This window comes from Lissotriton vulgaris, chromosome 5 (genome assembly GCF_964263255.1).
Source record: "Lissotriton vulgaris chromosome 5, aLisVul1.2, whole genome shotgun sequence".
Taxonomy (NCBI): domain Eukaryota; kingdom Metazoa; phylum Chordata; class Amphibia; order Caudata; family Salamandridae; genus Lissotriton; species Lissotriton vulgaris.
Window position 1 is genome coordinate 1,700,673,803 of NC_141693.1, and position 27,353 is coordinate 1,700,701,155.

The following is a 27,353-nucleotide window of genomic DNA, read 5'->3' on the forward strand; positions in this document are numbered from 1 at the left end:
ATAGCAATCTTTATAAACTTTAAATAGTAGCGACAATAAGCAGCCTGCCGAGTGACAAGGCGCCGGGTCTTGACTTTCTGCCGGCCTCTTTTTATAAAAATTTCGCCTCCACCCTTGTTCCACATCTAGCAGCCATGTTCAACGAATCGTTTGACACAGGCGAGTTTCCACCATCCCTTCGCGAAGCCTCGTTGACCCTGCTTTTAAACCAGACAAGCCTGCTGACCGGTGTGACTGCTACCGCCCCCTCTCCCTCATTACCATTGATTGTAAAATTTTCGCCAAACTGATCGCTTCTCGCTTTCTAATATTGATGCCCACTATTGCCCTCCCGGACCAATCTGGCTTCATCCCCGGTAGGGCAACCTCCCATAACCTTCGCACTATTTTTTCCATTTTGCATTAAATCAACCCTGAGCTTCCTGCTGTGGCCGCCTTGCTCGATGCCACGAAGGCGTTTGACACGCTGGAGTGGACCTTCCTTTTTAATATCCTGTCGTGCATGGGCTTCAGTGCCCATTGTTTGCGAAATATCAAGCTCCTCTATACCAGTCCCACTGCTTGGCTTCGCATAAATGGCCAAGTTTCGGACCCCATTAGCATTGCTCTGGGTACTAGGCAGGGGTGCCCACTGTCACCCATGCTTTTTGCGATCGCCATGGAACCCCGGCTGCCGGCTGCGACAACATCATACATATAGAGGCATTGGCTTTTCGTCTCGCTCCCTCCTGGTGTCCATGTATGCCGACGACGTCAACCCTCTATGTTCGCCACCCCCAAGATAATCTCAGTCCCCTGGTACAGGAGGTTATTCGTTTGGGCGGGCTTTCGGGTATTCAGGTAAATTGGAGTAAGTCCGTACTCTTCCCATTGACTGACGCCACCCTCCCATTCATACCAGATTTTCCTTTTGAGTGGGCATCCGGCCCTACGCGTTATCTGGGCATTCGGCTAAGTAGGGACCCGGACGAGCTTTGGAGGTCCAATTTTGGCCGTGCGGTGGACTGGTTTGAGTCTAAGATACCTCTATGGAGCAGATTACCATTGTCCCTGGCTGGCCGCATTGCAATAGCCAAAATGGTTATCCTCCCTAAATTTCTCAATCTTTTCTCTAACATACCCATTCCTCTCACCGCTTATTTCTTTCGAAGGCTACTTTCTTTAGTCGTGTCCCTGGTCTGGGCGGGGTGGCAACCCAGGATTGCTTATGACTTCCTGACCTTGCCCATGTCGGCTGGCGGGCTGGGTGCGCCGGACTTTCGATTTTACGCACTTTGCGCTCAGGCAAGTTTTCTCCATTTTTGGCTGCATCCCACCCCCTACCAGCCTCACGTCGCGGTTGAACTGGACATTGCCTCCCCCTGGCCACTGTCTAGGGCCTTGTTTGCCCCTGTGGTCCGCCCCCGTGCTGAGGTGAATATGGTTTCTTTCCGCCTCTCCAGTGTCGTCGTCTAGTACTAGGATGAGCTGTGTATCATCCGCATACGAGATGGTATTTATATTGAAGGATGATATAAGTGTAATCAGGGGGGCCATATATGCATTGAAGAGTGTCGGGCTCAAGCATGAGCCCTGCGGTACCCCTGAGCTGAGTCGTTTTTCTCCTGAACTGAAGTGGCCTAAGGTGATTACTTGACGCCTATCTACTAAAAAACTTTTTATCCAGTCCAGTACATTTACCGCTATCCCGGAAGCTGCTAAACAGTCCACCAAGATGGAATGTGAGACCGTATCGAAGGCCGCAGATAGATCAAGGAGGACCAGGACAGCCTTCTTTCCCTTTTCCATTGCTGCTCGGAGGATTTCGGAGGTGAAAACGAGGGCTGACTCCGTCGAATGTTGACTCCTAAAGCCTGCTTGATTTGGGTGCCAGATGTTATTGACCCCCAGAAAAGCTGTGAGTTGTTTGTTCACAGCTTTTTCTGTTAGTTTGCAGAGAGCCGGTAGCAGGGAGATAGGTCGTAGATTTGCCAATGTTGTTGGATCAGGAAGCTGTTTTTTCTGTAGTTCGTTTTACCGCTACTAGTTTCCATTCCGCCGGAACTATACCAGAAAGTAATGAGGAGTTCATGATACTGTTTATGGTGAGGTTTACGATATCCACCAGTGTGTGAAGGACCAGAGGCGGGCAGGGGTCATAAGGGGACCCTGATTTAATCGCCAAAATTCCTGCCCGGGATTCTTCTAGACTAATGGGCTTGAAAACTGACATGCAGGCCGTAGTGATATCAGTTCTACTGTCCCCTACTTCTCTATGTTCCAATGGAGGGGGAAAGTCTTTGATGAGGGTGTGAATTTTTTCCTCAAAGAAGGCTGCTATTGTGCTGCATGGACTTTGTTGGTATTAATTTGAAATTCTCTTAAAAAAAGCACTTTTTTGATTTTTTTAAAGTGCCATATGTTGCACATACATGTATGTGCACAAAATGTGTTATGTTATGTTATGTTATATTTTATTTCTATAGCGCATGGCTACTCAGTAAGAGTGTCCCGGCGCTTTATTTAGGCAGCTCAGTGTAACAACATAACACCATAAGACAGAGACAGACAAGGAAAAGAAAGACAACCTAAAGGTTAAAAAGCCAGGTCTTAAGGCTCTTCCTAAACAGGAGCAGATTAGGTGTGCACCGCAAGGCCAGAGGCAAGGTGTTCCACAACTGAGGGGCCCTTAAACCAAAGGAGCGACCCCCGGTACGGGCCTTCCTCACTCGGGGGACCACGGCCAAAAACAAAGATTCCGACCGCAGAGATCGCACCGGGCGATAAAAGGCGAGCCTGCGCTGTAAGTACCTTGCTCCCGAGCCAAAAAGCGATTTGTGAGCCAGGGTCAACGCTTTAAACATAATCCGCTTCCGGATGGGCAGCCAGTGAAGCGACTGCACCAAATGTGCACACATGCATATTTCAGGGGTGCAACAGGGTGTCCTTTTGGAACCCTTGCAACCTTGAAATTGCATTCTCAATTTGCTATTCTCTAATTGGTAATCGCAAATTGAGAATGTCTTCCAATTCATTCCTATGGGCCTCCTAGCGCATAGGAATGAAAGGGAACGTATTCCTTAATTGCAAATCTCAATTTGCGATTCGCAAATAAGGAATATGTAGGATTCTCAAAAAAATTTTAGCAAATCCTACATACATTGTTATTTGCGATTCTCTAATTGCGATTCGCTAACAATCGTAATTTGAGAATTGCAAAACTCTTTTTTGATACATATGGCCCCAAGTCTTGTAGCTCCATGGTTTCCAACTTGCAAACTTTTATTTTTATCATTTTGCACCCTTCAGACCAAATGAAAACTGTTTTTGCACACCAGGAGGACTGTACCAGCACTTCAGAAATATCCTCCCACAACTGCACAGAGAATATGCCATGTCATATTTATGTGACATATTTTCCAGCCCTCTATGGTAACACCATGTACACAGGTTTAGGCCACCTTACAAAAATCTCAGCTAACTCCGCTAAATAAATGCTGGCCAGAATGTCTGGATACCTCATTCAATAAGGAACAATGTGACCACAGCTGCATAAAGTTCAAACCATTCAGGAAATCCTCCAACTAACCACCAATGAAGAAGAGGAAGCCATTCTTTGCCTTATGGTCTATTATCCGCAGTTGATTGTTTGATTTAGCAGAGTGGCCACTTCGACTATCTTGCTACTAAAGGGACACATGGCAAAGATACAAGGATTCATCGATGTGGCAAACACTCTTTGAGACTTATAGCAGGGCTTTCGCTGGGACCCATAGTAATGGCACCTTTTATTCTACAAATCAATGACTCCAAGAATTGCCTGCTGTGCCATTGCCTTACATGCTGAGTAGAATACAGCTGATTTTACACCTCAGTGGTGGAGAAGCAAGTACTAGTCTGTAAGTGGGCCATTGATTGGCTGCATTACTACTTGCCAGAAAGTTATTTAACCTGGATTATTGAGTATGCACCTTTGAGTTGGACGCGCACTCACAAAAACAAACGCTTGCTGTTGCTAAAGCGTTACTCGCCCAAAATCCTTACCATATGGTAGAGAATCATCACAAGACTATGCTGCACCGCATTGTGGATGTCTGCCTGAGTTTGGAGCTGAAATATTCCTTCTGGCAATACACACACCCTACACTAATGAGAGGAGACACAGAGATAGCACATTTGTTGCTGTCCTAAAGATGATGAGTACTTGCACTATAGCAGATTCAGAGTCCATTCACTACAGCAGGAACTAGATCCCGGTAGGAGATCCGTACCTACCCTACAATCACAGACAAATCTCTATACTACAGCAGGAGGTTTTTCACAACAAAAGCACACAAGCTGAGCTCAAGCTCTTATTACACAACAGAAACCCCCATAAACTGCGGGCTCATTTACAATACTTTACCGTAGGTCAGCACCGCAAGTCTTCCTGCTGTACAGCCCTACGGCAAAAGAAAAGGGCAGGAATACACTGTATCTATCAGATACAGTACATTCCTGTCCTCTTTCATTTGTACTGGTGCTCAATCGGCTGCCACGCGACAACACGGGCACTCTTGCACCATGGTCTGCGGTGCAGGGATGATTGTTTTTGTACAGGAAGGGACACCTTGCACAAAAACACTCAATGGAGGCAATTTCCTGTTTTTATGTGTGCTGCCAAATGCAGCAAACATAGAAAGACAGAAAAGCAAGGAGAAACAATGTTATTTTTCCGTGAAGCGCCTCCCCTATGCCTTGTCGTAAATCTGGTAATGTGTTAAATGCCATGGTTGTTACGTGGGAACACCCACCGTAACGCTTATTGCATGCCTCCCTATTGTAGTGTGAGGCAACACAGCGACTTGTGCTGTGCTGCCTAACTCTTTATCTACACACCCATGAAAAGCCACACATGGTGGTTTTGCGTGGCCTTGTAGATATGGCTACACCCTGTGCAACACAGGAACATCACAAAAAGTGACTTTTCGCCAGCACACAGGGCTTGTAAATGAGTCCCTGAGTGTCTGCTCACATTTTATATATAGTAAATATGCGCATTATGGCAGGATCAGTGTGCATGCACATATTTAGCCACTGTTACTGTTCGAATCCTTGCATTCCTGCTGAGTGTGGGTGCAAAACATTTTGCTAGCCCAAATTGAATAGCCACTAATTTGTGATTAACTATAATGCACACGTTTCTTGCTTTTACAGAGAAGGAGAGCAACCACAATGGCCTTCACTCCGAGAGAACGCTGGCAGCCAACATTCGGGTCACTCCAAAGAGTGAGTGCATCCTGACTCAACAGGCTTCCACACACCCGCGGGTTACAAGCAATGCAGGCATCGCTGAAAAGGAGGCTACAGTTATAATCCCTTCCTCAGACAGTGCCATTCGAGGTAAAGATCCTATGCTGTCTCTGTTATACTGTGTACTGTGTACATTTCTTCCTTATATTATCTCACTGTAAGGCTAGGAAGATTGCAGAGCCCAGTTCAGCTACTATTGGCTTTAAGCTGCGAGTGCTATAAGTGAAAGATGCTTCTGTGCAAATGAGATCATGCCAGCAGGTAATCCCGAAGGATACAGGATTTATTTATGCTGCTAGTGCCCTGTGTGAGGGCCATCTATGAAGTTCCTCTTCACATATATGAGCTCACCAGGCTGACTTTTGGCCCCTGCCTCGAGATCCGCCTGAATTGAACCTCTTCTTGCATCCACTCCCAATTAGTGACGACCCTGCCACTTGCAGTTTGGGTAACTGAGCCAGTTGCACAAGTCTCTTTGAAGGTGAGAACACTCATCTGTGCTTTGGGACAGGCATTAGATGTTGGCGGGAAACAACCTTTACAACGCAACTTTTACAACGCACTACCATTACAAAAAAACTTTTACAACGCAACATCCATTACAACGCATGCATTTACAACGCAACCATTACAACGCATGACACTACAACGCACACCACTACAACGCATGCCATTACAACGCAGGCATTACCTTGCGCCTTGAGACCCTCTGGGTGAGTAGTGCGCTATATAAATTCTGAACTTGAACTTGAACTTGAACTATAGTACCCTTACACTATCGAACACTTACCCTACTGTTGCACCCCCTGGAGTTAGAATAGTAATTTTAACCCCTACACTATCCAACACTTACCCTACTGTTGAACCCCCTGGAGTTACAATAGTAATTTTTACCCCAACACTATCCGAAACTTACCCTACTGTCTACTGTTGCACCCCCTGGAGTTAGAATAGTAAGTTTTTACCCCTACACTATCCAATACTTACCTTACATGCAATGTAATGTTATGCGTTGTAATGGTATGCGTTGTAAATGTAGTATGCGTTGTAGTGGAATGCGTTGTAAAGGTAGTTTCAAAGAATTCGTTGTAGTGGCATGCGTTGTAATGGTATGCGTTGTAATGGATGTTGCAGTGTAAAAAATGCGTTGTAAAGGTAGGCGTTGTAAAAGTATGCGTTGTAACGTCATACATCCAGTCACTGTTGATGTGATTACATTACCTACATGGCTAAGAGTCCTGTTGAGCTGTCAATGTTGTTCTTCCCCTCTCCAGATCATTCCCAGAAAGGGAAGCGCAGTGGTGCTCCATAAAGAATTTATCTGCATACTATGATTTTGTACCCATACATTCATGCAAGAAACACATAATCAAATACCATTCGGATGATATATTGCCCCTCAAAGATGCTAAACATATCCAAAGTTGCTTCAACCTGCACAGCAAAACTCTGCATACCATACATCCAGCATTGAACACAACCAGAACTTACATCCACTCATAGCATAGCCAATTCGACAAAATCAATGAATGAACCAATAGCATCCTCTCCTTCAACCAACACAGGTCCAAGACCCACACAGTTAGCAATGTGACATTCCCCAAAAGAACTAAACACAGATGCAAAGCCCACCTACTAGGCAAATAGTTCAGACCATATAGGTTATGAAACTATGCATAACATACATACCTCCTCGGGTCCCACTAGAGTGTGCTTGTGCAAACAATCTCATGCCCCATCTTGTTTTGTTTGCAGCAACCACAGCACCAATTGGCAACTAACTGGCAACTTAATACTATCAACAGAATAATCAATTGCCTATCCTCCTACAATCAACATTGCATATGCCCTGCCTATCATCAGTCTTCCTCATCAAATGCTCGTGTGTTTACACAACCAATGACCAACAAATGCCTCTAAAGGCGTTGCTCCATCCTTCATACTTATGTCAGTTAATATAACACGTCTGCATGATCAAAAGCATCATTATGCTTGTCCTGCAGGTTAACTTGGGCATTTGACTGCCTTTCTTGGCCTTGGTGATGTGTGCAATGTTGGAAACTACTGTATGGGAAGGGAATGACCCTGTCTCTGTATTATACGACCTAATTTCACATTGGAGGCAGGCACCATGGCCAATACTACTCTATTACCACTAGCACAACTCCTTGTCAAAGTACTCCCAGGAACCACCCTCGTACCTTCCATTTTGGGGTTTTATCGCCACTCCTGCTGCTTTAAGTGGAGGAGTAAATAAAAAATGGAGGAAGCCACCAATTAAATAAAGTAAATTAATATAAGCAATCAGGGATGTGGAATATACCTTTTCAACTGTAAATGTCATTTACAGCCATGCATTCATTCTCTTACCCTGTTTGACTTTCAGTTGCCAGAAAGGTAGAGACTCCCACCGCCTCCCACATCGTTACAATGCCGGCCAGGTAGCACCGAACTACAGTTAAGGAAGGTGAAACCACATCTCCTCCGGCTTCTAGGCAAACCCCAGAGAGCACCAATACAGGCATTTCTGAAACAAATGGTGGAGTTTCCAGGTCTACTCATGGGGAGTATCATTTTGTTGCTTACACAACAATGTTTCAAATTACTTTGGTTCAAAGGAGAGGGGGGAGCAATTAGAAACCATTAATGGCCATTAACATATGAACAATTAAGACGTCCTTATACAAATATGTCCATTGTTACTGTCATATTAATGTCCCTGCTCCACACTTTCAGACAACTCAAAAAGATGCAGAATCAGTGAAATCACTGAAAAGGTGGTCGTGAGGGAAAAGGTGTCCATAGGGTGTGTCAGGGTCGTAACCCAGGCAGCTTTCTGATTAACACATACCGAAAATCGTTGATTACATAATGGGCAGTGAGTTTGACTTAGCATTTCTTATGGATACTTAGGTCTCTCCTGAATTTCTGTTCGCGTTCCTTGACTTAGTGCTAAAAACTGCAAATTAATTAGAGCTGTTATCGAAAGATGACCAGGCTTTATTGTTCCATTCTGAATGTTATCCGTCTATTGTCAGATGAAACACCTACTAGGGTCAGGCTTTGTGTGCTCCTTACACTGGAATCATAAAACTGTACATCTAATTCCGGTATATTGCCAATCTTTTTCTGGTCTCATGGATTCCATGTGTAATTCAACCATCTACTGTTATTGTGCTTGAGAAGTCAAAATTATGGATTGAAAATCCCTTGGGAACTGGCAAGACCTTCTGCTCCACGCTTAGCACAGCTGGTCCGGAACTACAATCGCTACTACCTACTCGAAGGCCGGCCACCTTCCTACCCCATTCCGCTCATAGACATCTTCGCCTATAGTTTTCCCTCTCTATCGCCACTCTTTCCCCTCAACTAGGTCTACCTCTCACCCTCTCTTATGCCCTCCTTTCCATTGTGTGACTATCTTTGTCCCTCTTTCCCCGTCTTAATGTCTTTTCTACTTTCAGTCTCTGCCTCTGTGTCTTCCACTATGCTTTCCTCTACCGTTTTCAAATGTCCATCGGTTTCTCCACATGCCTCAGTCTCTGTCTCACTCTGTTTTCCACTGCATCTTTCTTTCTCTGCCTATGTTTGTCTTTTCCACTGTCTGTCTCTATTTGTCTCAATCTTTTCTACAACTTGTCTATGCCTCTGTCTGTGGTTCGGATAGTTAAGGAGGTAGGTCCCGGGACGTAGGGTCAGCTGGACCATATAATAGTTTTGAAAGAACAAAGTGCCAACCCCACCACTTTTTAAATGCTCATAAATCCGAGCCAACAAATCGAACCAGATTCTAGATTTGTTCGGTATCTTTTATTTATACCCTTTACTTAGAAATTTTCAACATTTAAAACCAGAAGTAATATGTCTGAGAAAGACACTTTGTTGAGTGTCTTTCTCAGACATATTACTTCTGGTGGTGGGGTTGGCACTTTGTTCTTTCAAATCTGTCTGTGGTTCAGCATCTCTGTGTTTTTACTGTGCCTGTGTGGGGAAATGGGGTGTATCACATGGCGTGGTAGTGCAACCTCACCTTGTAATACACTTACCAACCCCTTTAGGACTCTTAAGTTTTGTTTGTCAAACCTTCAGCTCAACCCTGGGTATCTGTGGCTCTGAGCAGCAAGGCGAACACAAAGGAACAAGTGCAAAGCATTTAAACAGCACAAAAACAACTGAAGACGAAATACAAAAGACACTGAAGGAATCCAACACCAATTTCTACAAATGTATTTTTATGTATTTTTAGACACCACAATGAAAATGCTCCACTAGAGGGTTCTGGAGGTATAGGTTTTACAAGGTACAGTAAATATGCACTTTTTATCCAAGTGAGAACAAGCAATGGCAAATTCGATGAATTTGACACTTAGAAACGTTTTGAGCAAAAGCTTTTGGCTAGTTTTATTGCAGTCGGTTAGAGTTACTTTTGTTGACCAACTCTGATGGAGAGCCAGTCAGGGGGACCAGTAAAGTCCACAGAAACAGTTACCTCAGAAGGCATTGGAAGTGGTCCTGATGCAAGTGATACAGGATGCTGAAGATGCTCAAGGATGCTGTGAATGAGATGCGGTCGACAGGGGTCTTCCTGCGGCTACCACTTGGTCCACGGACGGGGTGAGCTGGTCCTGGCAATTGGGTCGATGTGCCTTGAAGTTCGCTTGGTCCTGGCAGGAGTACAGTCACCACCGGACTACCACTCTCCCTGTATCGCAGTAGCAGTCAAATCCTTCCCTGCGTGATAACTTGTCTTTTGGGTGACCAAACTCCACTCCAATGACTCTTCTGGATCCAGTGGGCTCAGGTGCAACTTTGAGCACCACGTCTCAGTCTCTGGTGCTCCATGGTGGCAGTTGGTAACAGTGTGGAGAATGTGGGCTACCAACTTAAGGTATGGATCACGTTTATTCCTGTGCATTCAATGCCGACCTTAGTAGTATAACACACTAAAACATACTAATTAGGTCTTCTCCTTATCCCAAGCCATTAGAAATTCCATGCCCACCTCAACACTCAACACGTGTCCTTTGATTAATTTGAAGAACCAGTGAGTTAATTCTGGCCATCATATGCCTAGGTATGTTTTTTAACTAGTGCATTGAACACATACTTAACCAGAATTCTCTTCCTGTAGGCTGTCCATTTAGCTCCTTGTCCTGAAAAAGACCTGTTATGACAATCCCCCATTAGTGCTCCTGTCAGGGTCGGAATATCGACGGTTTTATCTGTCCATACTTCAATAGGTCTCCTAGCTTACAAATCAATGTGGAATAATTCCTGAGCCTGAGACACTTGTGTTATATTATGAAATTGGACCTGTTTTCAAAACATTTTCACTTGTAAATATATGTCCATTGCTTATGTTGTCACTTACATGTACAATACACTGATTTCACTTAGTCTGATGTCAATTAGTCACTTTATTCACCATGTCACTGTAAATCATTGTCATGTGTGCCGCTCCATTAACTGAATTACCAGACAGCCTGCTCTCCTGGTAATTTTCTATTGTGAACCAAAAAAAACCTCTTTTGAATCTTTGAAAGTTTAAGTAAAATACTCCCCCCCCTTTTTTTTTAAATCATGAATGACTTTACTATTGTATTTGTGCTCTAGGGCCGTCCTCAGATTCATTACTTTACCTAAATGCTTAAAATTACAAAGAAATTGCACCACCCGACAGAACAAATTGTTGTTTGTACTATACATTCCCCGGTTCTGAGGGATACTGGATTATCCCTTTGCTTTGTATATATACCAACTTCCCCCATGAGGTTCTGTAAAATTCTGCCTTGTCCTGTGATGTCATGGTTCCGTCACGATCTTGGTGATGTTGTACCGTATTTAGCAAGTATGGCTAATATGGAGTGAATTCGTCATGTTAACTAGCGAGTTCATTACGTATTCAGAGACTTTCAGGTACATGCATCAAACTCGGCATTTGCGATTCCTTAATAGCGATTTTTAAGGAATCACAATTAAGGAATCGCAAATGCCTATGCATCAAGAATTCGCTAAATAAATTGTGAATCCTTAGAATTCCTTAATTGCGATTAGCAATTTGCGAATCGCAATTAAGGAATCCCTTCCCATTCATTCCTATGGGCCTAGAGGCCCATAGGAATGAATGGGAAGACAATCTCAATTAGCGATTCGCAATTAGCTAATCGCAAATTGAGATTGCGATTTCAAGGGTGCAGAGGTGTCCAAAGGACACCCTGTTGCACCCCTGAAATCAAACAATGCACATATGTTGTGTACACACATGCCCTAGGGGCATGTGTGTGCACAACATGAAACTTACAAAAATGCACAAAACTGCATATTTTTAACATTTCGCTAAATTACCATGAGGTCCAACCTCATGGTAATTTTTACTCTCTAATTGCGAATTCGCAATTTTTTTAAGTTTCATGCATTGCTTTTAAGGAATCGCTATATTGCGATTCCTTAAAAGCAATCGCACTTTCAAAATTCGCTAAAATAGCGATTTCATCACTTTTATGATGATGCATACCAAATAGCGATTTGGGATTCGCAAACGGCCGATTTTAGCGATTCGCACCGTTTGCGAATCCTAAATCGCTTGATGCATGTGCCTGTTTGTCTCGAATATGGGTTCCATTTTGTTTGTGCCTCCATTTTGGTGTTGCCATCACGTAGGCCTATGGAGGTAACTAGATGAACGAAGTTGCATGGGCTTAATTGTTCATGCATTTATTAACTAAGCCTTTTCTTGACTCTAAGATGCATTGTAAGGAACTGACCTCTTTATCTGAAACTGAACCTTTGCGAGGCCAATTTCCTTAGTTGATTGCTATCTGAGATTGCAAGTCAAAGTTCAGGACATCGTCAACTTTTAGCTTTTCTACACATGCCTTATCTTGCTCGTTATCTATCATTGTTTCCTTTTTATGTTCCTTCGTTACATGCATTGTGCTTTCAATTATGGGGTTGTCCGGCTTGTGGAAATTGAATTTGGGACATCCTAATAATTAACTTGTGGGGTTGGTACAATGTAAAGTGAGCCTTTTGGAATGTGATAATGTATAGAAATGTGCTTCTATTGGTCAGAATTTGCTGCAGTGGGTTTCCATTTGTAATGTGAATATTGTGTATAAATACTGATGTCTTACTCTACAAAATTGACCAGTTTCTTGAGTTGTACACCGTGTTGTATTCCTGGGATTACTGTTATTAGCTGCAGCTAATAAATTTGGTCTCTGACGCCACCTAGAAGTATTTCGTGTCTCTGTTTGCCAAGACAGGAGAACCCGAAGACTTTGGGCTTGTCCCTGGCGCCGCTGGATTCTAAAAACCCGGTTCTTCAGTTGGCGCCCAGCGGTGGGGCGACTTCAGCGGTACAGGACCTAGCCCGAGGATCATGAGGAGCCACGTGAGAAAATTCTGGAGGAAGGCCAACAACTTCATCGACCCCTGTATGTCGTCGTGGTCCGAAGGTTTTTGCTGCGAGGCTTCCCGCTTTCCGACGGCTACGAAGGACTGCTGCCCTGACTGTCGCCCTGTCTTGGACCCTCAATAGATGCTTTGTAGAGGGAGACAATAGATGGTCTTCTAGTGGCGTGACAGATATTTTGGTTAAGTATAGGTGGGTCGCTCCCACGACTTTGTTTTGTTCTTGGTTTTGTTCTTGGTTTGGTTTGATTCGGTTACTGCAGCAATCGAAGCCGAGGGGCTCGTGTGTTTACGAGAGTATCGATAGTTGATAACCCCTTGAAGTTTGAAGCTAAGATGCCTGGTCTTAGCAAAATTAGAAAATGGTTTAGTTGTGGTTGCAACAAGGATTCCCGATTGGAGGACTCGTGTCCGATACCTCCGGTTGAAACTCCAACTCATGAGCTCTATTCAAAACATGGAGTGGGTCCCATCACCTATAATGGGGTATGGATCCGCTATACTAGGAAAGATGGTGTCTTACGATGGCCCCAACATGGTAGTTTTGAATCAGAGGTTTTAGATAACCTAGAAATCGCGCTATTTAGGAAGAAAGCCCGGCCGGCAATGTTTGACTCTTTCCGAAAGGAAGCCAAACAGAGAGAAATTAAACAAGCAAAAAGAGATAGGAAAGATAAAAATATGTCAGTATTACAAGCTGCTAGGCAGTTTAAGGAAGATGGAGAAAAACGTGTGAGTGAAGTCTTAGATAGACAGCGTTGCATGGCTATCGATAAATGTTATCCGGCCTTGCTGCCTTCCCTTCCAAAAGTGAATGAAGACCCTGAAAAAGATCCTTTTATCTCTCATTTACTGAGATTGCCACCTCCCTATGTGCAGGGTGCTACTGCGCCTCCATTACCCCCGGTTGTTCCACCCTTTGTTGTTCAACCTCCTGCTGTTGTTCAGCCAACCGGTGATCCACAGATGGTTTTGCCTCCTCATGCGCAACCCACTCTAGGGTCGCCAGCTTTGCTACCAGCTTTGCCTCAAACTCCTTTGCCTTCTGCTTCTGCATCTTTGACTTCTACTGTTCTTGTCCCTACACCTTCTTTGCCTCAGAATACTTATTCTCCTGTTCTTATGTCTACTTCTTCTCCTTCTGCTCGTAAAATGACCGAGACTGTTGTTAATCTGTTGTCACCATTGTTTGGGTCACTGAATATGACCCCTGTTTCGGAACGTAAGCAGAGTCGTAGTCAACTTCCTAGTTTCGAAGAACGGACAGTGTTGGATTTGTTGGCTCGTAGGTGGATTTTAAATGCTCCGAGGTATGATTTGCCAGCGGTTATGGATGTTTTCTTTCAGTGGGAACCGCCTAAGCAAAGGTATGTTTTTGATGTAATGTGTACTTTTCTGTGTCAGGAATGGGAAGATAATGAGTTGGGTCCGATTCCGCTGGATGTGCTTGATGTTCAGTCAGAGTTTGCTAAAGGGATGATAGTGGAATCTGATGTTACAGATGCCGTAGAGACGATACTTGCTTTCAGATCTAGGCTTTCGCTTCAGACATTGTATGAACCTGATTCCTCTGTTAGGAGGAAAGTGAAACAGTACCCTATGAGAGAAGTTCCTCCTGTATGGAAAGAAGCAGTTCAGGCTAATGTAAATCAGGGTATTGTTGCCGCTCCGGCTCATTTTCAGCGAGTATGGGTACATGTCCCTTGGAAGAGAGCAGAGGTCTTGGATCTTAAGCAGACCTTACCTGACCCTCGTAAGAATCCTGCTGGTTAATACAAGGAGTTGTCCCAGACAGTTGAAGCGTGTATTATGAATTTAGCTGACATCGATATGTTGACGGGTAATGTAGTCCCTCAACCTTTGTGGGCGAAGATTCGTCATGAGAATCATGCTGCTGAATTAGGTGATACCTGGGCGAATATTGTTGCTGCAGATGGTAGACAGGAGGGAGGTACTAAACCTGAACCTTTAGTTTCAGAATTACCAGGTAGAATTATTAATTTGATGAAAACGATGATGCCCGCTTTACGAGTGAATTGGGATAAGTTAGCAGCATGTAAGCAGAAGAAAGACTAGAGTGTGTCTGATTTCTTCACTAGGTTTGAAGAAACATTTATCGATCATAGTGGTCAGGATATGAGCACTGAAGGTGGTCAAAGGTTGTTCGTGGACAAATTTGTTTTTAATTTCCTTCCTGAACTTTCTAATAAGTTGAAGGATTCTGAGAGTTCATGGGCTGTTTCTTCGCCGGCCCAGATATTGGCTACTGCACAATATTACGAGAATAGGGATAAAGATGAGAAGGATAAAGTGGAGAAGAAAACGAAAGAATTAAAGACGAAAGTTCTTTTGCAGCAAGCTTATCCACCTCGTCAGAATCAGCCTCAGTTTCAGCAACCACCACAATTTCAGAGATTGTTACAGAAGCCTGAGCCCTATGCTCCGCGATTCTTTCCTGGCCCTAATCAGTGTGCTTATTGCGGACAGGAAGGTCATTACAAGAATAGTTGCCCGGCTTTGTTACAGCGTGCGAATGGTGTACCTAATCAGAGAGGTCGTTGTAGTTTTCAGCAAGCTCCTAGGGGTAGGGGACGTGGTGTGATCCCCCAAAATGAGCGTTCCTCTTCCCTACAGAATTCTGCAAATTATTTTGACAGACAGAATGTTCCGAGTGGTCAGTCTGCCCAGTATTATGTTGAGGATTACTATGTCGAAGGTGAGAGTTCTGGTTATATTGATAACTAGGACAGCCAAGGACAAACTGAGGGAGGAGTGTCAGTTCCAGTAGACCAGAGTGGACCTTATGTTGAAGTGATTACATCAGGTGTGGTAGAACCTTTTCTTTTGGATACTGGTGCGACGAAGAGTTCTATTATGCACTCTAAACTTCCTGGCGCTAAGCATGGGCGAATTTTGCGGATCTCGCGTTCGCGAATTTTGCGGATTTGCGGATTCGCAATCCGCAAAATCCGCGAATTCCCGCGAATTTGCGGATTTTTTTTTTTTTTTGTGTTCGCCCGTGTTTCTGCCAGTTCGCGAGGGTTTTTACAATTTCGCAATTTGCGAACTTACCTGTCGGGTCGCAAGTTTTGCGAACTTGTTGTTTCTACATGTCCAGCCTGTTTGGGACACTCTTCTTCATCACTGCCACTCTCTGTCACCACTGCCACTCTCTGACTACTCATGCCACCCTCTGGCCCACCCATGCCACCCTCTGTTTCATCACCACACCCTCTGGTTGTCCAGTGTACATTATTTTCGGCAAAGCAAAGCACACCTTCCCTGCCTCAAGTGACCTGAATTAATTTGGGGCTGATTAATGTGTCACAGAATATTTTTTTAGCTGGCACCTGCTTCCTTAGTGCGCCCTGATTAGTGATCTTTTGCACTTGCTAAGTGCTTTCATTGTTGCAAAATTAGTTACAACACCTGCCCTGCCCCAACTGACAATAATGAATTAGGGGCTAATTAATGTGTCACTGAAAGAATTTAAAGTTCCAGCCTGGCACCTGCTTGTCTGCTCCTTTAGCTGTAAATCAGGACCTTTGTGGCATACAGTTAAGGTCAGAGCAGGGTCACACAATAGTTGCAAGCAGGCAACCGAATTCTGGAGGGCCCCCTCAGGAAGCAATACAAAGAATCGTTACAAATCATGAGGTTGACCTTTTGCACCTGCTCATTGCTTTTGCTTTTGCTGAAATCGTTTTGCGGTTTTTTTCGCGCTATTCGCGGGGCGCGGCGTCGTGCGAAACCGACCGCGGAAGCCGCCAATTCGTGCGAATGAGCATTTTATTTTTTTGCGGTTTGTTGTTTCGCGAGTTTTTTTGCAGTATTCGCGAGCCGCTTGCAGCGCAACACGCGAATTTACCCCAAGGTCGAGTACGGGCGCGGCCATTTTGTTTGCGTGACGTATTTCCGTTTCCGCCCGCTATGTATAATCTCGCACAGTAAGCGCATTGCGAGTAGAGGTTCGCACGAGATCGCGCGGGAAATCTAGAGGTTCGCACGAGATCGCGAGGAAAATCTCGCGCGAACTGACTTTCGCGCTCGGAAACGGGCGCCGGCCATCTTGTTTTTCATTCATTTCCTGTGTCTGGGCATGGTGTTTAATCCTCTTGATATCTTTCCCATCCTTTGCTTGTTTTCAGTTTTTTTTTTACGATTTTGCTTCTTATCTATCCCTCTCTTTTCCTAGCTGTATATTTTTGTCTTTTCTGCTATTTTTCTTTACTTTTAAACTACTTTTGTAAACTCTTTTCTTTTCTTCTTCCCTATCCTATTCTTTCTTAATTTTCTACTTCTTCCTACCTTACCTGCCCAGACCATGGTCAAGCCAGGCGCCGTGAAGCTGCCCAGGCACTTGAGGGCCGCAGCGGCGGCGGGGAGTAGTGCTGGACCCAGTGGCAGGACAGCAGGCGTGAGATCGAGGGGGGAGCAGGTGACGCGCCGGGAGATATTCAGCCCGGAGGAAGTGGGCGCGCTGGTCTACTTCGTCCAGCGCCGCCTGCCCAGGACCATCGCGGGAGGCGGCAGGATCGCGGCCGGCGGCTACAACATGCGGGAGCGCCGGAAGCGGTGGGAGAAGGTGTGCTGGGCCATATCCCACCTCTACGGGGTCCAGCGCACCTACAGCCAGGTCACCCATCGCTGGACGGACCTCCTGGACCGCGAGCGCGACCTGCTGGACCAGCTCGGCTTGGAGATCCCCGGGCTTGGTGAGTAGTAGTAGCCATTGGCATTTAATCACTCACTACTATGATGTTTTCTCCTGCTCTGTGTTGTTGTATTGCAAATATTTGTTTTTTACATGGAGCAAGCCAATAATGCCGCTGATGACGATTACATTGTAGTTAAATTATATTTCAAAATCTTCTGTGCATTTCAGGTGCACTGCTCTCCTTCTCAGTGGGGTTGCTACTATGCTTATTTGTTTTCTATTTCGTGGTCTCATTGGCCTGAGTAACTATTATGTATGAGTGTACTTAACAGAACTGCGTAATGCTAGACACTAGGGGGCAGATTACATTTACAAGCCCCTTGCGCCACGTTTACGTTGCCTTGCGTGACGCAACAGCGGCGTAAACGTGCCGCATCCCTGCAAGTCATTTACAGCATGACGCATCTAGGGAGATGCGTCACGTTATAAAGCCATGGGCCTGCACCACAATGGGTGCGTTCCTAGTACGCAGGGTGGGCGGTCCAGCGGCTGTGCGCCTCGCAAAATTGCCTGCGTGAAATCTACAAGATTTAACGCAGGCACTTCTGCGACGCTGCTACGTCAATTCAATTCCTTATGTCTGCTCGAAGCAGGCGAAAGGACTGACACAGCATGTAAAGTATTGGGTGGCCCTGAGCATTACTGGAGTTGCATTGCGTTGGCGACGTGACTCCAGCGATGCGCCGCTCTTACGTGACGAGATGCGTCACGCAAGTGCCTACCCTTGCGCCAGGGCGCGCCGCATTGTAAATGAGGCACATCTGCCGTGTCGCAAGGGTAGTTTTGCGTGACGCATTTGATCTGGCGCATCTCTGGAGATGCGCCAGAACGCGTAAGTAAGTATGCCCCTAAGGGGCAGAATTGCAATTACCGTCGCATCCCTGCAAAGTAGCAGGGATGCGCCATTAATTGTGCGGCCCGCTACCACCACCAAACATGGTGCGCCGTATTTGCAATGCGGCGCCCCATGGGCCCAAAACGTCACCGAAGCTTTACTGCTGGAGTTGCGTCGCAACGATGGCGCAGCTCCATCAATGCTCTGGGGTACCCTATCTCCCCAATGCTGGGTCAAGCCGTACGTCTGCTTCAAGCAGGTGCAGGGTTTGTGTGACGCATCATTGTCCTAAAGGTGACTGATTGATATTTTGTAGATTTCCCTCAGCCACTATTAGGATGTGTTCCAGCGCAGGAATGCCCTCCCTTGCGCCGGAACGCCCCCTGATGGCGCAGGGCTTTATAACGGGATGCATCTCCCAAATGCGTCACGTTGTTATAATATTATACGCCGCACCATGGCGCCCTTTTTTGTTTAGCTGCTGCGTCACAAAAGTCACGCAAGAACGGCGCAAAAGAGCCGCAAGGGCTTAAATCTGCCCCTTCCTTTGTAACCCTGACAATAAGAAAAATAGTGGCGGTGGATTGATAGTTTGACTATTTAAATGACTGGTAATGTAGCAGGCAACTGTTAGTGTTGTCACTGATCTGACTGAAATCACAATGGAGTTTGTCTGTCACTTTGCGTCTTGCCTGCGGACTGCTGCCTGCCAGTCCTAGGTGAACGTTTCAGTACTTTGTTTAGTGAGTTATGTGACTTTCGAAGTCACAGGTCCGCATATAAATGAAAAGTAACCATAATCAATATAATTTCGCAGAAATATTTTGTTATTGTTCTTTTGAAATGTTTGATTTGGTTGACATTGACAAGCAACAATCATCCATGTTTTCTGTTCTTTCTTTCATGTTGTACGTCAGCTCCCCCCAGGGGCGAGAGGAGGACACAGGAGCAGCAGGCGGCGGATGCTGTTCATCAACAGGGCCAGGATCGGGCAGGCGAGGGCTCCTCTGCTGGCCCCAGTAAGTTTTCATTTTAGACTAGTACCTATTTTTCCTAGCGTTCCTCATTTGACTTTTTTCAAAATTGTCTTTGCTCTTCTTGTAGACTGTATCTAAATTCTTATCCTGCCTCTACTATGACTCCCTGTGGTATTACTAGATTATTCTTATTAGTCTGTCTGTGTAGCTAACTAAGATTGCACGGTTGGCGAAACTCCCATGATTCTAGTCAGCAATAGCTCTATCAACTTAGTGCAGTCCTCTGGGATTGTCCATAATGTCTTTTGAAGTGTTCTATCTGGACTCATGCTTGCAAAAATTGCAAAACCTTTCGCTCAGTCACTCTAGTCTGGACCAAAAAACACAGATTGTATTTAAGTTTAAAAGCTTTATTAAAAGTAAACACATTTATTAAAATGAAGTCATAATAAAACTAAACGTTTAACTGATAATGGAAAAGTGGTTAGTGCTGACGATTAATTGAAGACATTTCTTGTGGTCGAGCCGAGCTCTCACCTGGTTTCAACTTGATCTTGTTGTTAGAAGTCCATCTTCTGTCTGTGTGGAGAAAAATGGTGCGTGTTAAAAAAACAGCCTTCATCAGTTGTGCCAAAAAGTGCAGCAAGACAACCTTCCCTGGAAAAAGGGACATTTTTTTTTAACTTTAACGACAGTCACAAATTACATTGTTTTCACATGTCTTCATTCCTAGACCAAATACTAGTGACTGCTTTATTCTAACATTCTTAAATGTACTTTGTAGGTGGAACATCTGGTGGCGGGGCCAGTGTGGAGGTGGTGGTGCTCGACACCGAGGCGGAGGGCGAATCGGGCGATGCTTCAGGGGAGGAGGCGGCGGCGGCAGCTGTGAGAGTTGAGACGGTGGTGGTGGCGGCCAGAGGTAAGCTCTTATATATTCCTTACTTATTGAGATTGAAGACTAGCTGGGAAGGCAAGAATATGAGATGCATGGCTGGGTGAATGATGAAGCAATGATGGGTGGAAGGACAACAGCCTGGGTGGGTGACACAGAAACTGTATGTGTCCATATACCTGGATCATGCTACTATCTGACTCTTAGATAGCATATGTGTATCTAGAGCAGGGGTACTCCTAGTACGGCCCGCGGGCCGGTGGTGGCCCGGCAAGCCTTCGTTGGCGGTGCGCTGACCTTGCAGACAATCACTGCTCCCCCGGCCCCCACAGAGCAGAGGCTTTTTTGTATTTCACCTGTTAGCGCCCCTGCATCTCCACTCTGACAATCACTGCTCCCCCGGCCCCCACAGAGCAGAGTGGAGATGCAAGGCCACAAAGAGGTGAAATAGAACTAAGCCTCTGCTCTGTGGGGCCGGGCAAGCAGTGATTGTCAGGGTGGAGAAGCAGGGGCGCTAAAACAAACAAAGCCTCAATAATATGTTAATGGTCTTTTAAAGACCTGTTAAGTACTTTGGTGTTGTTGTCTGTGTGTGCGCGTTGAGGAAGCGGTCTCAACCCGGGCTGAAGGCTGACACAGATAGACACACACACAGTGAGATGACAGAGGGGGAGGGAGAGGGAGGGCAGGAGGGAGAGAGAGATGGAGGGAGGGCAGGAGGGAGAGCAGGAGGGAGAGAGATGTATGTAAATGCTGGGTCTGGTGGCTCAGTGGATGAGGGCATCTGCTGCAGGGACCTGTGTGCAACCTCATGGTCACAAGTTATCGTTTTGCTTTAGCCCCGCCCCCTCTGACTCCGCCCCCACCAGTGCGGCCCTCGGCCCCAAACTACACTGTAAATGTAGCCCCTGAGAGAAAGTTTGTGAGTACCCATGATCTAGAGAGAGTAGACGGTCAGTGGATGAACTAAGTGTAACTTTGAAGAGCATGTAACACTAACACTGCACCCGCACGTCCGTTCCAGTGTAGGAAAGGCAAGGAAAACTTTAATTTTGTCCAAATACTACCATAAATAGTAGCAGTAGTTTGTATTGCAAGCACTGCATAGATCCGGTTATTATGGTGGCCACTCCCTACCTCTCTTAATAAGTTTAGTAGTACTCAGTCATTCATGTGTGGATGTATCACTGGTCACTCAATAAAAAGCAAAGCACCTAAAGTCATCCCATATATAAGCAAAAACATCCCATGTGAAGTGATAGATAATCAGATTATTTATCTTCTTCAATTTTCCATTTCTAGTACTCATTTCCACTGTAGGGTGAAAGTTAAATTAATTAAGCAGTAGCCCTTGAGTTGTAACAGAGTATTCTCAGTGCCACCCGTACTAGAAAAGTAAGAGATTCACCACCTGCATGTACTGGACGGGTACAGTAACGCAACGGCAACGCAAGTCTAGGTCACTCCTCATGGCGTGCGTCTCTTTTTCTCGGGTGCAAGTTTACCGCGCTGGCATTATGCCGGCTTGCAGAAAATAACGTACCAATTTTCCAAAACAAGAGATAAGAAGAAGAATAAGACTGGTGTACTTTCATAGTCGACTCCAATGGAAGTCCACAGTGCTCGTAGACTTTGTTCCTTAAACTCCCACTAATGTTAGAGCAAGGATGAAGAAGTGTGAGGTTAGATAGATACTGGCCTCAATAGTTATGTAATGCGCTTGCAAGTTGCTAGTTGTACTGCAACACAAATTTCTGCTGAATGATTGAGTTAATCTAAAAGAGCATTGGTTACAGACTATGTCTTTCTTTCTTCATATAGGTTCTCCTTCCAAACGGACAAGGAGGAAGGAGCTGGCTAGAGCGGCCCGGCAACGGAGGATCGAGGCCACTGTTGCGGAATATCGGCGGCTGGTGGCCCTGGAGGACGTGGAAAGTGTGCAGTCGACAACTACAACAACGTCGTCTGCATCGGCCTCCGTGGCCCCACGGGCTGCCACCCAGCACAGTGGTCCACCCAGACTGAGCCGGGCTGCCAAAGGCAAACGCCACCACCGAGCAGCAAGGCCAACAGCTGCCTCTCACAGGCATTGCACCTGCAAGGCAGTGAAGGCACGCCTGCGCCGCACCACCCTGATGGTGTCCCGCCTTCAGCAGGAGCTCGCCTTGCTCCGCGAGGAGCATGATGCCCTGGCCCAAAAAGTGAACAGCATCCACCCATAGTGTCCCTTGCCCCTTTTTTAGAGACTTTTGGGGGGTGGGAATTGGGAGTTGGGTTTTTGGGGACTTTTGAAGGACAATCGTTGGGGTTAGGGAGGGTCTTGCGGGAGATTATTTTGTTAGGGATATAAATATACTTTTTCAAACTTTATCTGAGCATACCTGTTTTTTACTGCTTGCCTGGTGGGTGGGGGTTTAACGTTGACTGTTTTCCTGAAAGTTTAGTTCCATTTTCTTCCTTTAAGTGTAAATGCCCAAATGTTTTCAACACTAAGTGCCTCTCACAGACTCAGTGAAGTGAATCCAAGAGTCCTAGGACTTTAGTAGTACTACCTTCAGTCTCTCGTCTCTCGTACTAATACTCCATTATACCCCCAAACCACCAAACGCTTATCTTACCTGTAATTTGTGTTTGAAAGTAGGGCTAGACCCAGGGCTGGCTCCACGGGAAACACCGAATAACGTTGGCAATCTTGGTCGGATAAAATTTCCTCATAGCGGTGGTACTATTGTTGTGACACAGTGGCAGTTGCATGCCTATGAAAAAAAAGAAAATGAAATCTGGTTTGTCCTCCTGAGCAATTCAACGGTACAACTGAGAATATAGCATGTGACAGAAGTACAGTAGAGCAGTGCCACATTGTAGCCTAACAAATGGTAAAGTATAACTACTAATTCGGTTGAAGTTCTTTCACATTAGCAATGGTTCTTTGTCAAGCTGAGTAAGAATATATCATCGACAACTGTGGAAAGAAAGAATGCGACAGTACAGGGCCTGTGTGGAATTATTGATAACGATATTCAACATAAGGTCTCTGTAGCCAGATACCCGAGAGCCTTGCTGGTCACTATAAATCCATTCACAACAACACTCAATGGGGTTGGTCTGGAAGGTGTCCGGTTTACTCCCCGTGATCCAGTCGATGCAAATATGGTTCCACTTCCAAATGTCACCAACACCCAGAAGTGTAAACACAGGGTGTTCGAGGCATTAGGCGGGGGAGAAAAATAACAAACTAAAATAAAAAATGTGGGATGGGTAAAGGTAGGGTCAGCAGGGAAAGGATACCTGTAACAGAAGACAAGACAGGCATCAGTGAAGTGCTGTCCTAACATACAAGAAGAAGGTATAGTAGATAGAAAAGGAGAAATTGCTTTTTTTCTAGGTGTCCCCTCACTCACCAGGGTTGCCCCTTGGTGACATGCTTCATCATTGGGGCCATCCCAGTCCTCTACGGCCTGGGGCGTGCTGCGACTTGCGAATTACGTAGGAGCACTTACAAATGACTATGTGTGGTGCAGATGTGATAGTGGAGTGGACTAAGTGATGTGTTAAGGGATCAATGTAGAAGCAGAGAGAGAGCCAAGAAATGCAGTCACAGTCAGAGAAAAAGGCAAGGGATACTGTATCTATGTGGTTGTAGTGGTCCTGTTGGAAGTGGTAAGTAAGTTGCCCGCAGAAAAAAAATCCTCCTATTAGCGGCACTCCTCCATTGCAGCCGACGCTTCGTCCATCGATGTTGGTCACCAGAAGACACCCTGTCCACTGCCTGCCTGATGCTGAATTGTGGCTCGCTACTGTGAAGCCTGACTCCATCCTTTTTTCCCCATTGCAGAGACTGAAACCCGGCCTGTAATTATTCAACGAAAAACAGGAAGTGATATAATATTACAACACCACTGATAAATAAATATAAGGCATGTAGGCTGTGGAGTGCAAAAAGTCACAATTTGTTTTTCCTAGTAGACAGTACAATGTTTTTGAAAGTGCGTACTCTGAGTCACCTTTTGAAGGATGTATGGGCAAATTAATGTATCGGATCTTGCCCCTCAAGCTAGGTGTACTGTAAACTGTGTTTTAGAACAAAATTAGATCTTCCTAGCAGTGCTCCCACCCAGACCCTTACTAAAGCCAGTCGCAAAAATGTAGAAGACCCCCAATCAAATCTCAAAAAACGAGGCCTAGCAGAAAACTGGTGACAAAACTTACTTTGAAAGTAAAAGTAGGCCGAAGTACCCTAATTACCCATTACCCACCGTGGATTGCATTCAAACCACTTGCAAGCAACCAAGCAAAAGTAGCCATAGCCAGCATCGCTCCAAGACTCGAAATCCCCCCCACTCAAACACATGCAATAGAAATACTGCTAACCCTAACGAACCCTAAGTTAAGAATAGTGGCAAAGGCTTTCTTTAACTATGCCAAATCCCCCCTTTCCCACCATGGATTTTCTTCAAATGACTTGCAACCAAAATTACACATTCTCACGAGTGCTCTAAGACCCCAGAACTCAGTTTGAAAAATCTAGAACACCCCGAAACACATGCAATCCTGCTGCTAGGGCTAACCCTAACGAACCCTAAGTTACAAAAAGTGCCAAAACTAAAGGCTTTTCCACGCGGATTTTGTCCCAACCACTTCTACCCGGTATTAGACCTTCCCAGGAATGCCCCAAGACCCGGCAACCCACCCGCCAAGAAGCGTAACACCCCCAAACAGGCCAAAAGCAAAATCTCATACTTGCAATATTTCTGGGCCTTCGGTCCAAACGCGCTGCGTAGCTAGGCCATAAGTCGGGGTTGGCACGACGGATTTCCTGAAAAGCAAATGCAATCAAGATTAGAGTGTCCCAGCAGTGCTCCCAGACCACGAAACTCACCCACAAACACCAGGAAGCCCCCCAAACAGGCCCCCGAAAACGCTACATAGAGCAAAATGTCTGAAATAGCCCAAAAAAAAATCGGCCTGGATTTTGTCCCAACCACTTCTACCCGGTATTAGACCTTCCCAGGAATGCCCCAAGACCCGGCAACCCACCCGCCAAGAAGCATAACACCCCCAAACAGGCCAAAAGCAAAATCTCATACTTGCAATATTTCTGGGCCTTCGGTCCAAACGCGCTGCGTAGCTAGGCCATAAGTCGGGGTTGGCACGACGGATTTCCTGAAAAGCAAATGCAATCAAGATTAGAGTGTCCCAGCAGTGCTCCCAGACCACGAAACTCACCCACAAACACCAGGAAGCCCCCCAAACAGGCCCCCGAAAACGCTACATAGAGCAAAATGTCTGAAATAGCCCAAAAAAAAATCAGCCTGGATTTTGTCCCAACCACTTCTACCCGGTATTAGACCTTCCCAGGAATGCCCCAAGACCCGGCAACCCACCCGCCAAGAAGCATAACACCCCCAAACAGGCCAAAAGCAAAATCTCATACTTGCAATATTTCTGGGCCTTCGGTCCAAACGCGCTGCGTAGCTAGGCCATAAGTCGGGGTTGGCACGACGGATTTCCTGAAAAGCAAATGCAATCAAGATTAGAGTGTCCCAGCAGTGCTCCCAGACCACGAAACTCACCCACAAACACCAGGAAGCCCCCCAAACAGGCCCCCGAAAACGCTACATAGAGCAAAATGTCTGAAATAGCCCAAAAAAAAATCGGCCTGGATTTTGTCCCAACCACTTCTACCCGGTATTAGACCTTCCCAGGAATGCCCCAAGACCCGGCAACCCACCCGCCAAGAAGCATAACACCCCCAAACAGGCCAAAAGCAAAATCTCATACTTGCAATATTTCTGGGCCTTCGGTCCAAACGCGCTGCGTAGCTAGGCCATAAGTCGGGGTTGGCAAGACGGATTTCCTGAAAAGCAAATGCAATCAAGATTAGAGTGTCCCAGCAGTGCTCCCAGACCACGAAACTCACCCACAAACACCAGGAAGCCCCCCAAACAGGCCCCCGAAAACGCTACATAGAGCAAAATGTCTGAAATAGCCCAAAAAAAAATCGGCCTGGATTTTGTCCCAACCACTTCTACCCGGTATTAGACCTTCCCAGGAATGCCCCAAGACCCGGCAACCCACCCGCCAAGAAGCATAACACCCCCAAACAGGCCAAAAGCAAAATCTCATACTTGCAATATTTCTGGGCCTTCGGTCCAAACGCGCTGCGTAGCTAGGCCATAAGTCGGGGTTGGCACGACGGATTTCCTGAAAAGCAAATGCAATCAAGATTAGAGTGTCCCAGCAATGCTCTCAGACCACGAAACTCACCCACAAACAGACGGAACCTCCCCTAAGAGCACCTCAAAGGCAAGCAAGTCATCAAAAACACAAAAAATTTTCCGCCTCGGATTTGGCACAAACCACTTTTAGTGCTTCCCAGCAATGGCCCCAGACCCGTCAACTCACTTGCAAAGAGGTAGAACAACACCCCCACAAGTGCTGAGTCTTTCTTCATTGGGCGTAAACCAGCCCTCTGCTTTGATGGAAATAGGAGTCTGGAGGAGGAGGATAGAGGAGCATGTTCTTCTGAACTTGTGAACCTGAGGAATGCAGACTGCGGCACCTTCAAATAAATTAGCAAACAAGTGAAGACAGTTCTGCTGATGGGCTTGTCTTTGTGATTATCTGATTAAAGTTTGAATTATATTAACTGTGCACAACAAAGAAAGACAGACACACAGGAATAAAAGTGAATAAGGATGAAAAAGAAAGTTATTGATTCGTTGTCTCATTTTCAGGGCTCGAAGTCGGTATCACGGTCCAGGAATAAGAATAAGGCTTTGTCATCATACTCTGCGAATTCAGCCCGGGTGAGGTCAGTGCCACCTGACAGAGTAGAAATTCCCTCATCTATGGTGCTGGCCACCTCCTCTTCATCCGGCACGCTCTCTCGTACTCTTATATCTGGTGGTATGAGGTGCTGATTCATCTTGATCATTGTTAACCTCTCCACATTTTTGGGCGAGAGGCGGCTCCGTTTGGGAGTTACAATCCCACCAGCCGCACTGAAAACCCGTTCAGAAGACACACTTGCGAGTGGGCAAGACAAGTAGTTTATAGCCAGGTTGGTGAGCTGTGGCCACAATTCTTTTTTCCCATGCCAATACGCCAATGGGTCAGAATTAACATAGACCTCTGTGGAGTCATTCAGATAGTCCTTCACCATCGACTCAAGGTCCTCCTCCAAGGTTCCTCCACTTTGCGTAGCTCTTGCTGTGCCTCTGACCTTTTGAGAACCAAACCCAC

The 27,353-nt window shown here is 45.7% G+C and overlaps 1 protein-coding gene across 13 annotated transcripts in view; it reads left to right on the forward strand.

The window, feature by feature from the left end:
- LOC147716990 (myosin light chain kinase, smooth muscle-like) overlaps window positions 1-27,353 on the forward strand; it is an 828,743-nt gene that overhangs the window by 573,979 nt on the left and 227,411 nt on the right. For all 13 annotated transcript variants that reach the window (XM_086923858.1, XM_086923849.1, XM_086923852.1 and 10 more), the window contains one exon: window positions 5,176-5,361. In XM_086923858.1, the coding sequence (XP_086779984.1) occupies window positions 5,176-5,361 (186 nt within the window). The remainder of the gene's footprint in view (window positions 1-5,175; window positions 5,362-27,353) is intronic.